General features: G+C 38.1%; 1 protein-coding gene across 5 annotated transcripts; it reads right to left on the bottom strand.

Annotated features, from left to right (window-relative positions):
- Window positions 1-4,669: 4,669 nt before the first annotated feature.
- Window positions 4,670-13,333, bottom strand: LOC108959711 (disease resistance protein RPV1-like). 5 transcript variants are annotated; one of them, XR_005550832.1, is made up of 8 exons: window positions 13,208-13,333; window positions 11,333-11,578; window positions 8,838-10,490; window positions 8,243-8,657; window positions 6,224-6,545; window positions 5,622-5,736; window positions 5,395-5,500; window positions 4,670-5,196 (listed from the first exon to the last, which is right to left on the bottom strand). XR_005550832.1 is itself a non-coding variant. In XM_039311944.1 (6 exons), the coding sequence occupies exons 5-6, from the start codon at window positions 8,315-8,317 to the stop codon at window positions 6,825-6,827; spliced, it is 1,407 nt and encodes a 468-aa protein (XP_039167878.1). In that variant the 5' UTR covers window positions 8,318-8,657; window positions 8,838-9,912; window positions 10,010-10,490; window positions 11,333-11,578; window positions 13,208-13,333; the 3' UTR covers window positions 6,720-6,824. The 5 variants fall into 5 exon arrangements, 4 of the variants coding, with proteins under 4 accessions (XP_039167878.1, XP_039167877.1, XP_039167879.1 ...); XM_039311944.1 differs by lacking the exons at window positions 4,670-5,196; window positions 5,395-5,500; window positions 5,622-5,736; window positions 6,224-6,545 and adding an exon at window positions 6,720-8,156 and having other exon boundaries at window positions 8,838-9,912; window positions 10,010-10,490; XM_039311943.1 differs by lacking the exons at window positions 4,670-5,196; window positions 5,395-5,500; window positions 5,622-5,736; window positions 6,224-6,545 and adding an exon at window positions 6,720-8,156.
- Between the last annotated feature and the right edge of the window lie 222 nt (window positions 13,334-13,555).

Raw genomic sequence — 13,555 nt, 5'->3', positions numbered from 1 at the left:
TTTTGGAAATGCTCTAAGGATTTTCTTCTGATCTGACTTGTTTCGTTTATACATAAGTTACCATAGTTTGTTCAACATATTTTTGTCTTACTAATCTGGCCATGTGATCTTGGATCGATTCGTCTTTAATTTGTTGGCACATATCACTTGTAAACCGATGACATACAATAACCGGTAAAGCTTGTCGTGAAGGCCTGATCAAATCTCTTCATAATTAGTAAATGACAATCAGTATAGTTTTTAGTAATAAATAAGATACCAAAGAGGTTTTTGTAGAAAATTCTAAGTTAGATTAACTCCTTTTTATTGAATATCGGTTTTAATTCATCTCTATTTACCAAATCAAATCTCTCCATGTCATCGCAAATTTATCCAAGCTCAAAAGATTCTTTGAAAAGACCTCAAAATTATGTGATAACTCCTTGGATGAACGACTAAAGTCTTCCATCCCTTGTCGACAAATTGAATAGTGTCGTGACAAAATGGCCATCTACTGCAGACATTATATTTCTAACGCATAACAATTTTTGCAAATTCAGTAATCACCACTCCGAAAAATGTTACCTTATCACTGAATGACATTGACGTATAGCAACAAAAAAAAAAAAAAAACACAATTTCAAATCAAAGCTAAAGAATTTCTTTATAAAGTACATTATATGGGCCGTGACAAAAGCCAAAGGCAAGGAAACCAAAAAAATGTGCTTTTCTTTATTAATATGAAAAAACATTTGTCAGAAATCAATAGAATACTTAAATTATTTTCCAATAATAATGAAACTCATAACCGTATTTCAAATTCCACCGCCATTTTCTCATTATATAAGCACGTCTCGCTCGATTCTTCACGTCCCTCTCTCACTCAATTTCATTTTCAAGCTCTCGTCTCGCTCTCTTGGTCCTCTCTCGCCGTCATCACGACTGTAATCGCCCGTTTCCTTTTTGTATTTTATTTTCAGTCTTGTTCAACGAACTCTGAAATATAATGTGAACATGGCAATTTTTTCGCAGAATGTTTCGTGTTCGTATCTACTCGGTCCAGACTTCATTCTGGTGAACATCTTTTTTGGGAGATTCTTGGCAATGCCATTCTTGATGGTGGTGTGGAAACATCGTGATGCTTTTCTTTTGCCTTCATCTGCTCAAATTTTCGTCTTCTTTCGCCTCATGTAAATTTTTGCACGTTAATCCGATTCTTATAGGTAAAATCAAAAAGTTTGTGGATTGGTACATTTATCTGTTGATGACTGCATCAAGGGATCTTATTGTATGTTCTTGCTACTGGGTACGCGCTGACAATGCATAATGCCTTAACCTTCTTGTAAATCTCTTCCACTCCAGTAATGTTGAAATTCCTACCGATCGCTTCGTAGTTTTTATTTTCTTTTATGGGTATTAATCGTCAATTCAATGGCTGTTGATGATTGGGGCCATAAGAACCAAGTTCCAGTACACGTCGTCATCTAGCAATGAGCACAAGATCATGACAAGGCCATGTTTTATGTAATCATCTGTTTCCTTTTCTGTATTTTCAATCTAGTTCAAGGAACTCTGAGATATTGTGTAAACATGGCATTTTGCTTTATGTAATCATCTGTATCTTTTAGTATTGTATTTTCAATCTTGCTCATTAAACTCTCAGATATTGTATGAACATGTACTTTTTACTGAATATTTCTTGTTCGTATCTTTTTGGTCCAGATGTTGTTCAAGTGAACATCTCTTATTAGAGATTCTTGGGAATGCACTTTCTTGATGCTTGTTGAGGAAACATCGGGATGCTTTACTTTTCCTTCATCTGCTCAAATTTTCATCATTTTTCGCCTCAAGTTTTCACGTGTTTATCTGATTCTTAGAGGTGGAATCGGTACGTTTGTGAAAGTGGTCAACATTCTGTATCAAGAGGGCCCTAATGTTCTTGCTGCTGTGCAAGCATTGACGTTTCTGTTAAAAAAGTATAAAGCCTTAACCTTCTACTCCTAATTCTCTTTGACTCCAGTAATGTTGAAATCCCCACCAATCGCTTCAGAGTTTTTTTTTTTTCCTTGGATGGCTGTTGATAACTGGGGCCAAAGAATCAAGTTCCAGTTTGTGGTTATCATTGTCATCTAGCAAGAAGGACAAGATCATTGATAAGGCCATGCTTTCTGTAATCATCTTTTTCCCTTAGTATTATATTTTCAGTCTTGTTAAATGAACTCCGAAATATTTTGTGAACATGGCAACTTTCACAAAATATTTCTTGTTCATATCTTTTTGGTTCAGACTTCGTTCAAGCGATCTTTCATGGGAGAATTTTGGCAATGCCTTTCTTGAGGCTGGCAAGGGAACACCGTGATACTTTTCTTTTCCTTGATCTTCTCAAATTTTCATCCCCTTTTGCCTCGAGTCAGTTTTTGCGTGTTCATCTGATTCTTGTAGGTAGAATCGAAAAGATTGTGGAAGTGGTCAAAACTTTTTTGTTGATGACTGTATCTAGGGGCCTTTATTTTATGTTCTTGTTGCTGGGATTCACTGACTATGCTGTTGAAATTGTCTTCCGTGACATCACAGCCGTAGGCAAAAGATATGCCTCGTTCTTGGTAATTCTCGTACTCTCATAGGAGAATTTTTTCTTTTTTGGCTTGGAGGGAGAACTTATTTTAACTGCTGGATTCCCTTGCTCATTATAGATTTCTCCATATCTTAGCGTATTGGGCCTGGGATGTGTGCAAATGGAATGATTCCAAAACAGTAAGTACTAGAGGAAGACCGGCAGTTATAAATCATCAAAGTGTTTCATCTCCTCGTGCCTTTTGAGTCAAGACTTGCTTGGCGAAATATCCCAGAATTAGGTACAATGCTCTCTGCCGGTAGAATCTTCTTTTATTACTTCTTCTTTATGGAGGACTATTATTACGTCTTGCATATTGCACCAAATCTTGTTGACTTGTTCATAAAAATGAATTAATTTGTCAAAGCTGCTCGCATCAGCATGTAGATGAATGTTTGGAGTGAACCCTGGTGTTGGGATTCCCGAACAGTAGTTGTCAAATCATGTGGGACAAGCACATTGCTGTTTCAGACTGCTTATAGGATCAAATAAGCGTTATTCGAAATTATTGTGTGACTTCTACCAGAAGTCAAGGTAGCTTGATCTATTTCTACGTATGATGCTTTTCAAGATGTTTCCATTCCTGAAGACATAGTGAGCCACTAAACCAGATACACAGCTGGTCTGGTAACCGGTACCCGACTCATTCAAAGTATATGACAGCTACACAAGCAGCCAAGAGGTGGTTCAAGATAGTAACTCTGTTGTGAAGGACTGAGGAAGAAGTGAAACAACTTGAGCTGAAGTAAATCATGGATTTATGAAGGAGATCAGATCAAGTCATGACTGGAAGGCTTGTCATTTTGGAGTCGTCTCTGGACCTAACAAACGGAGCATGTCCCTCGGGCCAATTGACTGACCTGGTTTCAAGTGAACTGATTTTGAAGCTTCAATAGCAAGCTTTTGTTTAGTTTATTTCCGAACATAGTGAGGTCTATCTTGAGTATCTTTAAGTGGGCAGAACACTTGTATTCTGTTGGAGATTGCTGAAACATCTGTGAAAATGGCTTGCTATTGTCTATTGAAAGACAATTACTTGTACGGGTTATGAATTCAAGATGTACTGGAGTATTTGGCTCCTCATCAACCAAACTGTAAAATTTGTTTGAGATAATAGTGGATTTAAACTCCCAACAAGTCTCGGGGAGTGGATGTAGGCACTGAGTTTGGGCCGAACCACTATAAATCAATTGAGCAAATTCTCTATCCCTTACTCCTATAATTTGATTTACTTCACTCGTTTATATACTTGTGCTCAGTCTTGCATATCATTTCAACGTATTTACTTTAGTGTTTCCTTGTATAGTTTGGGAGAGAAGTCCTGAGTTTTAGCTAGAAGGAAAAACCGATGTCGGCTTATCTATTCAATAATTCAATTGCTTCTTGTTTTCTTTGCACCATTATTAGACAAGCCGGTAGCTTGTCTCCCAGTTTTAACATCTAAGAGCAGACGTTTCAATAGAATTCTGAGAACAGAGGATGCCTGCTCTTTTTGATGTAGGTGGTAAACATAGGACAAACTCCAAACCAAGAACTTGGGAAATGCTCTAAGGATTTCTTCTTCTGATCTTACTTTTTTTTCCTTTATACATAAGTTATCATAGTTTGTTTAACATATTTTTGTCATACTAAGCCCGCTTCGTGCTTCTGGATCGATTCATCTTTATTTTACTTTGCCACGTAGATCCATTGTGGACCAAGAAGATCTTTTTCCTTCCAAGATGATCAATTGATAACGGTCGCTTTAGCCAAGGAAGATATATTTCTGTCTGTAGAATAAGGGCGTGAGAGAATAAGAAATGCAACCCAATGGTTCTGGGATTCTGCTTGTGCCATGCCTCATAAGGAGCTCTAGGGCTGCTTTGGGGTGATGAAATCTACAGCGAAAATACACTCATGAACTTCTATTTTTAGTAATACCCTGCTTCTGCCATGCTTATGAATTCCTACCGTGATCAACTTCTGTTTCCTTCATTTCTGCATCAGACTACATGCCTAGTTTTTCTCCGACGAATGTGGTAGTCCAATCTTAAACACAGGAGACATCCTTCAAAATAAAAGAATGAGCTCATTCAATGCTAAAAAAGGGATGAGGGCGATAGAACCTAAATGTAATTAATCCAAGCACAGTTTCATCCCTCTTCTAATTTCTATTATCGGCATGAATCCAGTTATAAAAATGATGACATTAATAAGCCGGCTGAACAACCCTATATAACGATCTTTGTACAAAGGAAAATCACAATGCAGACACCAGCAAGACCTTCACCCAATACCAGCATGGCCAAATAGCAAATAGCAGACCAACGATCTCACATGATTTTAAACTCAGAGAGTCCTCTACCTAATTCATCCTAATGAAAGTCCAGCGCCTGTGAATACTAGTTGCTTGAATTTTTTTGCCAAAAACTGCCGATCCTCCTGGAGTTTGTCTTGTTCAAACATTCTGAGCCCAGCAGTGACGAACTTGCACGTTAGCAAGAAAGATGATCTCCTTGCCATCAATGACAGATTTGCTGAATGAATTCACTGGATTATCAGGATCTCCATCTGCCAGTATTTGGCTCAGACAGGTAGGGAAAGAGTCTGTGGACGAACTGTACCTTTTCACAACAAAAAACCAAATGGTCAGAGAAGAGGGTAAAAAAGTCCATTTCATGTTTATCCCGTGAAAGCAGCTAAAGCAAATGTAGTTTTGAGCTCTTTACGATTTACTTAACAAACATGGACAGGAACGTAGTTTTGAGCTCCTTAAGATTAACTTATCCAATCAGCAAAACTAGAGAAATCTCGATGCTCACAATTTCAACTTCACTGCAAGGTCAAAGGTTTTTTCGATTTAACTGCCATGCAAATTGATCAGCAGCCATTACAGCACCCGATGCCGCTCCAATTGAACCATCATACCTGTCACAGATGAGGGAAATGCATGCTGAAGCATTATCTGCAATATCTGATTACTTAAAACTGCATAGTGTGCTTTCATTATAGTCCTAAACCAATTCTATCTGTCAACATCTATGCTCACAGTGCCACCAAGATGAAAGCCGTCGTCTGCATGACAATAGCCCCTTCACCAGCAGAATTTGATGCGCTCATGCATCTTGCGCAGAACCAGTTCTCATGGATCGACGTGACAAGGTCTGCCGTCAAAATCACATACTCCACACATTAACCAATATATGTACAGCAAGCCACATCAAAGTGAACGTCAAAGTCTAGCTTGTGCATTTGATGCTTACAAGAAAATGCGAAATTTGGATTAAAAAAATAACTGCAATATTTTATCTCTTTTCTTCCTCCTTCAATGTGAGATATTTTGGGGTGTGGATGGGGGGGGAGGGGGTGGGTGGGTACACAACCTCATGCACACTTGGATTCACATAAGGCACGCACACAAGCAGAGAATTGACAAAAAAATGAGCAAGAACAATGACTTATAAAATACGGTAACTTTTAAAATCATATTATAATGAATGAGCTTCTCTATTCTAGCTTCAAAGGAACTCATGGCCCAACCCTTTAAAAGCCTAAAAAGTAATTACGCTCCCTTAAAACAAAGAACCAGAGGTTCAACGCTTGAAGTTTAGAAATGAGAAGGTGATAGAGATGACAGAGAGATGTACGTACATTGGCTGCGACCAGCGAGCCAGAGAGCTCAGCACTGCGGGGCTCGCGACCGGTCGACGGGGCGGCAGCATGTGACGCCGCGGCGGTGACGGGCGACGTCGGGAGGCAGCATGGCAGCGGTCTCACGCGGCGGGGGGTCTCCGCAAGTTGCAGGGAAGGAAGGAAATCTCTCTGATCTCCCCACCCCTCGCGGGTCTCTCCCTCTATTAGTCATTACTTTCGCCTGCTCTGCTCTTTCTTTTCCGCAGCTCGCTGTCCTTGTTGCTCCTTTCCCAGATCCCAGGGGTCTCCCATTTTTTTTCTATACAAATAATATTAATGCCTAGGTGATACAAAAATCATTTTTTGTTAGGGTCAAATTGATCCCTAATTTTTTATGCAACAAATATCTAAATATTTAATCAAAATTTAGATGTCAACATTTATTAATAAATTTTCCTTAATTTTGTTAGTAAGCAGGATATATTTATTTTTCTATAATGAAAATCACATTACAAAACCAAAGAGACCACACTTGTTAAGATATATAATCTGAAATATTCAAAAGATAAACGTGAACATTACTGGAAAAAGAAGAAGAGAAAAAGATTGTAAATTGCAATCAACTCCGTTCCATTTTACATTGAAGTGGAACTTTCAGATTGTTCAATCTTGATGGATCAGGCCACTTTTGTACTCTAGGACAGAATTCAATCTCAAGTATCTCCAATGATTCTGGACAATCTGGAACCTCTACCAACTCAGAACAACAAAACACATTAATTACCTTAAGCTTCTTCAAGCTAGTTAGATTAGGCAACTTCGCTAGTGATAAAAACTGGAGCTTTAATGTTCTCAGGTTCTCCAAGCCTTCAAGGCCTTCAATCTCTATTAGCTCCTTACAAGAATTAATTTCCAAAACTGATAATGCTTTTAGATTGGAAAAACCATTTGTCACTTTTAATTTATGGCAAAACCAGATATGTAAGTATGACAAATTTGTCGGAAGCCTAGGTAGGCATTGCAAATTGGCGCAATGGATAAAGAGTTTCTTCAACTTAGAAAGAAGAACAAGATCGAAAGATGAGGTCTCAATATCAGGACAACTCAAGTGCAAGACCTCAAGCATCCATAATCTTCCAATCCCCCAAGAACTTGGATCTACTTCAAGTTTTAAAGGATGCTCAAATGTTAATTTCAACTTCAAATTTCTCAAATTTAATAGGCTTGAGAGGTCTGACATTGTCTTCATTGAGTCTATTTGAATGGATAGTGCAATCAAACTTTCTGGAAGCTGAGGCATCGTTGGAATTTCACAGTTTGCTAACACCAATATTTTCAAAATTGGTAGCTTCCCAATATCACTGAGAATCTTTGTCAATTCTATTGGATATATTCCCCCTGCCTCTAGCTGTTCGAGCTTCTCCAACATTCCAATGTCATCCGGTAGTTTTCTTATGGGGCAATCGCGTAGCTTTAGCACTTTCAATTTCTTCATATACCCAATTGAATTTGGTAACACCCTAACATCAGTGCTCGATAGATTTAACTCAATCAATGAGTTGAAATGGTTATCCACTAATGAGAGCTTCGCTGCTGATGCTGAGCAACCAACGAAACTGAATTTATTCAATGATGTACAATTGACCAAGCTAAGAATTTTCACATTCTTCATCCTTCTCCATTCAGGGATCTCTTTTATAGACGTAGAGTCAAGAAGAAGTTCTATCAAAGATTCCAGTGCCCCCATCTCGTCCGGTAGCTTTTGGAGACTTTTACAGTCCTTCAAGTTTAAGAAGACTAAGTTTTTAAGGTGACCAATGGACGAATCAATTTCAACCAAACACTCACATCCTTCGAAAATCAGTTGCTCTAATTTCTTATGAGAAGACAAATCTGGAGTTTTATAAAGCTCGCATCTAGACAGATTTAGGACCTTCAAATTCTCTGCCAACTAAAAAGAGAACATATTGCTTTTCAGGTTAAATAAGATAACCTACCACAAAAGAACACACATTTACTTTATGTGAAAAATCGTACCTTGATGTGGCTCCAGCCATGCCATGTTGCCTCGATTTTACTTCTTGAGAAATCAAGGATTACTAGCTTCCTCATGGAAATATGAGACAATTTAATAGAATAAGGGATGTTATTCCATGATAGCCATCTCAATTCCGGAAGGATAAATCTCGACTCCGGAAGGATAAGCGGGCCTAGGTTATGATAAAATTCTAGGTCCAAGAAAATTTGACCTCCAAATATTTTTTATACGACCATTCGTTAGTCTCCTCAAAAACCATAGTGAGATTGGATCTTTGAAGTTAGAGTCCATTCGAAGGAACCTTAGATTTGAAAGACTTTCTAAGAATTCTTTCATCAAGGAGTATCTAGTTAGTTCAAGAAGCTCAAGACATAATGCTTCAATGCTTCCAATTCCATGAACACCACCTCCACTCTGCCAAAATGAAAACATAAAATGGAAGTTAGAAAAAACCATGATTTACTATGTTGAAAACAATTGATAAACCACATTGGTAAGTGCTATGGAATAATAAATCAACGCTATATGAACGAAAACCAAACAGATTATGTTGATGACCAATCTTCTTTAAAGGAATGAAGCTATACAATTTACCTGCATTTTCTCTAAAACATCCAATGCTTGCTCATGAGTCCACACCCATTGCCGGTTCTCTGGTTTCATATCACTTCCTTCTTCTATAAAAGTTCTTCCAATATCTCTTAACCAATCATGCATCCACATTTGGTTATCGTCTCTAATCTTTATCAAAGATCTTTGCTTGAGGATTCCAAGAGATTGATGAGGAAGAAACTTACAACTTTCCCACAAGTGAATCACAATTCTTTTACCATATCCAATGAAAAAACAAGCAACATCGAGAAATATTTTTCTTTGGTTTTCATTTAAGGCCTCAATGCTGATCATTAACTTCTTTCTAACATTCTCTTGAGGAGATTCTTCTAGCTCCTTTAATGTGGCATCCCACTCCTCTTCGCTTTTTCCAGATAAAAGAGAACCTATTACCTCAAGAGCTAAAGGAAGACCGTTACACATATTTACTGCCCTTTCAGAGTGAGAAATGTATTGCTCTAGGGGATAATCTCTTCTAAATGCATGTTTGCTAAAAAGTTTAAGAGAATGATCAAAATCCATGCCAGTAAGTTTGTAAGTCTCATCAACATTGAGAATTCATCTATCTCTAGTTGTAATGATAATCTTGCTTCCCTTGCCAAACCACTCATGCTTCTGCACGAGCGGATCAAGTTGACTTGCATCATCAGCATCATCAAGTAGAAGAATCACTTTTTTAGAGCGTAACCTTTCTTTTATCTCCTTTTTCCCTTCCATGACATTGTTTATATCAGGCCATTTCTTTTTAAGGATGTCTGATAAGAGCTGATTCTGCAAGCGTGTAATCTCTGTTTTTCAAATGTCACAAAGGAAGCAATAATTAACAAAATCATTAGAAAGTTGATTGTACACTATTTTGGCAAGAGTCGTCTTTCCCACACCACCCATACCATGGATTCCAACAATCTTTGTTTCACAGCTGTGTGCACCTATCATCCTCATGATTTCATCCACATGATTGTCTACTTCGACAAAGCAATCGGATACTTCCAAGTAAGCAGTTTTCAACTCAGTCAAAACATCATTGACAACTTCTTTCACAAATTCACCTTTGCCTCTGATAGTATTGGAGGAAATAGCATCAAGACATGTGGTTTAGCTGAGCAAAATAATGCATCCGGAACAAACAGTTTGTATGTGATATAATTAAATACCTGTTTAACATGCTATGGAGATCCCATCCTTTTAGTTCTCCAACCTCTTTAAGAGCAGCCTTCCAGTTGTTGATAGTCTCATCATCGAACCGCTTCTTGTTTAAATGAGAAACAATGGCGTTGCCGTAGTGCTCATTCTGGTATTTGACCTCAGATGGCGTGACATTGTAGAAAATGGGCATATGATCTTTTGTCCCCCTGTGTTCTTGCTCTCCACCATCTTGACCAACTCCCTGAGGCACCATGGACTATCAGCATATCCTTTAGAAAAGATTGGTATTGAGATCTTAGAGTGTTGAATAGCTTGGAGAAGCTGGCCACCGATCTCTTCCCCGGTACGGAGCTCTTCATTGTCCCTATATGCCCGAATTCCAGCATCAATCATGCTGACGTAAAGGTAATCAGCAATGTCCAAACGAGTGTCTGGTCCTCTAAAGCTCAAAAATACTTCGTAATCATATCCTGATGACTTCTCCATTTCCTGATTATCAGAAGATGTGTTCCACATATTTATTTGTTCTTTGTACATGCTCACCTTATAAGGCTCCATTTATTACAAAAGACAAAAAATAGTGGCAACTGCTGTCACAGCGAAGTTCAACCACAAAGGTTCGTGCAAATTCTCGGTGCAACAACGATTTCAGATACTGCTCGAAAATAATGACCACGTGCAGGTTGATGAGGCTAGCTTCTACTAGAATTAAATATAAAGATAAGTTTGAAGCCATTGTAACAACATATCGTGAGGCTAATTTTATGAAAAACTTGTTGCTAAAATAAAATAAATAAAGCACCTATCAAGGAAATAGTATTTTGGGTCTTTTGCTCAAGTCAAGAAATTTTTCCATGTCCAGCCAAGCCCTTCAATAATGCAGCATCTCCATGTTGAATTAACAATGATGCTGATAATTAATACATAAACAACGCTTACTGATAGAAATTACTAGAACATGAATAATTTGCTTAATGCAATCACTACCTAACAGTTAAACAGAATCTGCCGTTGCTGCCAAAATGCAGAAAGTAAATATAACAAATGTCAAACAGACAGAAAGTAGACTATCTCCTTCGTGCATAGAATAGATAACCAATATTTTGACCTCACGGGAAAAATATGTTAAATCGTCTAACGATACAGCTAGTTTCATCCAGCTTCTAATTAAAAAGTACCAAAAAACATCAAAGAAATGTAAAATGAGGAGCAACTTGAATCGCCTGACTTATTTTGAGAAAACTAAACATGTAGAGGAGGAGGTGGAGTCCTCACTTCCACTCATCCACTTCAAAACAGAACATTGACTATAGAATGCAGGTAGAGCTTACGGGGGTTTCTGGTAGGGAATGGAGCGAGGGAGCTGAGCGATCGTCGTCCTCCTACACGCGGAAGCAAGAGAAGAAGCAACGCATCCCCTATGAAAATCGATCGTGGAGAATTCAGAAAGCTTCGAGGACCACGCCAAATCTGCTCGGAAACCTTAACCTCAAATTGTTTTAGCAGCTTTAAGGAAAAATCTTTTGTCCTTTCCCCCTTCACGAAGTGCCTCGTGTTTTAGTTGAGGCAGGGCTCTCCTGGACATAGGAAAATGTCTTGATTTGAGCAAAAGGCCCATAATAATATTCCCTTGAATAGGTGCTATTTTTTTTCATCCTACATGATTCAAGTGACTCTCTAATGGAAATTAGCTGGTTCACTAACAGATTCTCTTTGATGGCCAATTTTTAGACCCTGTAGTAGCGAAAGTTAGATCTGTCTAAAATCTACGGGAAGGAAATTGATAAGAATGCTCAAGTATAAGTTGCGGTTCACAAATAACTTTTTCTATGTTTTTGCTTTGGCAGATCCATGTGGAAATTTTCATGGGATATAATGAGGGTCAATCAAATCTATGTAGAGTTCTCAATTCCCGGTTAATGATTAGGTCAATTGTCTTTCGCATAGAGATGCTTATTTCACATGCAAAAATACTCTCTTGCGGCTATTCTACAGTTATAGGCTTGCTGTTCCAGCGTTCCCAACTCGTGTGGCCTTACAAATTACAATCTTGAGTCAGCCTTCACTCACATTGACACAAGAAGTCTAGAGAAGGCGAACATCATTCAAAGAAGGATTCCACTTCTTCAATCTGTCTCGAGTTGGCAGCATATTCAAAATAATAAACTGTGTTTTCAAATGTTTGAAGTGAACCAGACCAGCTTATGCCTAGGCACTTTAACAGGTGATGATCAAACTTTACCCCCGCATATCAACAGTAAATTTTCCAGTATGAGGAAGGTATCCACACAATACTATGATACTGCTCAACATTTGGCTTCATTCCACATGATGCATTTTGAATAAGAAGTAGGTCCTCATACCTAGCAGAAGGCCAATTACATTACATACTTTTGCAGTACAGTAGACTATCTGGATATAATCTATTACGAATACATTACATAATTAACAACTTCACAAAAAAAAAAAAAAAATAATAATAATAATATAGCATGTTCTTCTCATCAGATGTGGCTTATAGCTAGAAAATCATTTTAAGACCAGTGAAATATTTTTAAAACAGAGCATGTTGGTCTGAAGCAGAGGATTCTAAAGTGTTCAAGACAATGGTCTGACCATGACCATTTATGACCTATTTCTTCCAAGAAATGAGGTGAAAATCACTCCAGTCGCTAGCAATATATTCAACTTTGAATAAAAAAACTGGAACAGATCAATGTAAGCACAAAATCTTGTATCCAGATGAGAGAGCAGGAATGTAACCACTCAGATATTTAAAAATAAATAAATCATATTACGTATCCAGCAAGAAAGAGAAAACCAATCTGGAATAGAACGGAAGGGTCATTCTGAAATCATCAAGAATACAAGTAAAAATGTTCATCATGATTATCCTGTGCAAATCAAGGGGAAAAGGACAAGAAAAATGAAAATAAAAAGAGGAGCAACGAAGCTCATTGCAGATTCCTTCTCACCCCTCTCAACCTCAAGAAGACGAATTCCCAGTTCCAACAATTTAAAGGACTAGATCTTAAGTAGCAAAGGAGCACAGGAGTTGCAGACCAACCATAGAATCCCATCGCAGCATCCAAGAACCACGGATCAACTACGACAAGATAGATTAGCCAGAAAATGACATATCTAGTTGGAGAGAGAGAGAGAACGAAGACAATCAATAGAAGATGAGAGAAAGTATGATCATTCACCTCAGCGAATCCAGGTAGAGATCAGCCAAGAAGCTTCGACTCAGTCGCCTCAACGTGGATCAAAGGCTGCAGACTACAGGAAGATCGTTCCTTTGCCGCTATGATGAGTGAACAAGAGAGCTAAGGAGCTAAGAGAAGAAGATGATGGGGTTTCCCAAAAAGTCAACCAAAGTTTTACTTTTATATGTCAACCGAAACTCGGCACCGTCTCCCTCTCCCATGAATTGTCAATTGTTTTTGTCTCTCTTGGGGGTGTAGTGGGATATTCATATCGCCCTGTAAAACAGAATCACAAGACACGACAAGGGCAAAAGAAAAGGCATGCTTGGGACTTTTATTTTTTTGCAA

Source organism: Eucalyptus grandis, chromosome 5, assembly GCF_016545825.1.
Source record: "Eucalyptus grandis isolate ANBG69807.140 chromosome 5, ASM1654582v1, whole genome shotgun sequence".
NCBI classification, from domain to species: domain Eukaryota; kingdom Viridiplantae; phylum Streptophyta; class Magnoliopsida; order Myrtales; family Myrtaceae; genus Eucalyptus; species Eucalyptus grandis.
This window is presented reverse-complemented; position numbering and strand designations above follow the sequence as displayed.

What these genes read in the sequence shown, in the direction of transcription:
- LOC108959711 (XM_039311943.1), bottom strand. Translation starts at nt 8,317, where the DNA reads ATGAGGAAGCTAGTAATCCTTGATTTCTCAAGAAGTAAAATCGAGGCA. An exon ending in ATGGCTGGAGCCACATCAAG is followed by an intron (nt 8,157 to 8,242) that starts GTACGATTTTTC and finishes TTCTCTTTTTAG; the next exon opens with TTGGCAGAGAATTTGAAGGT.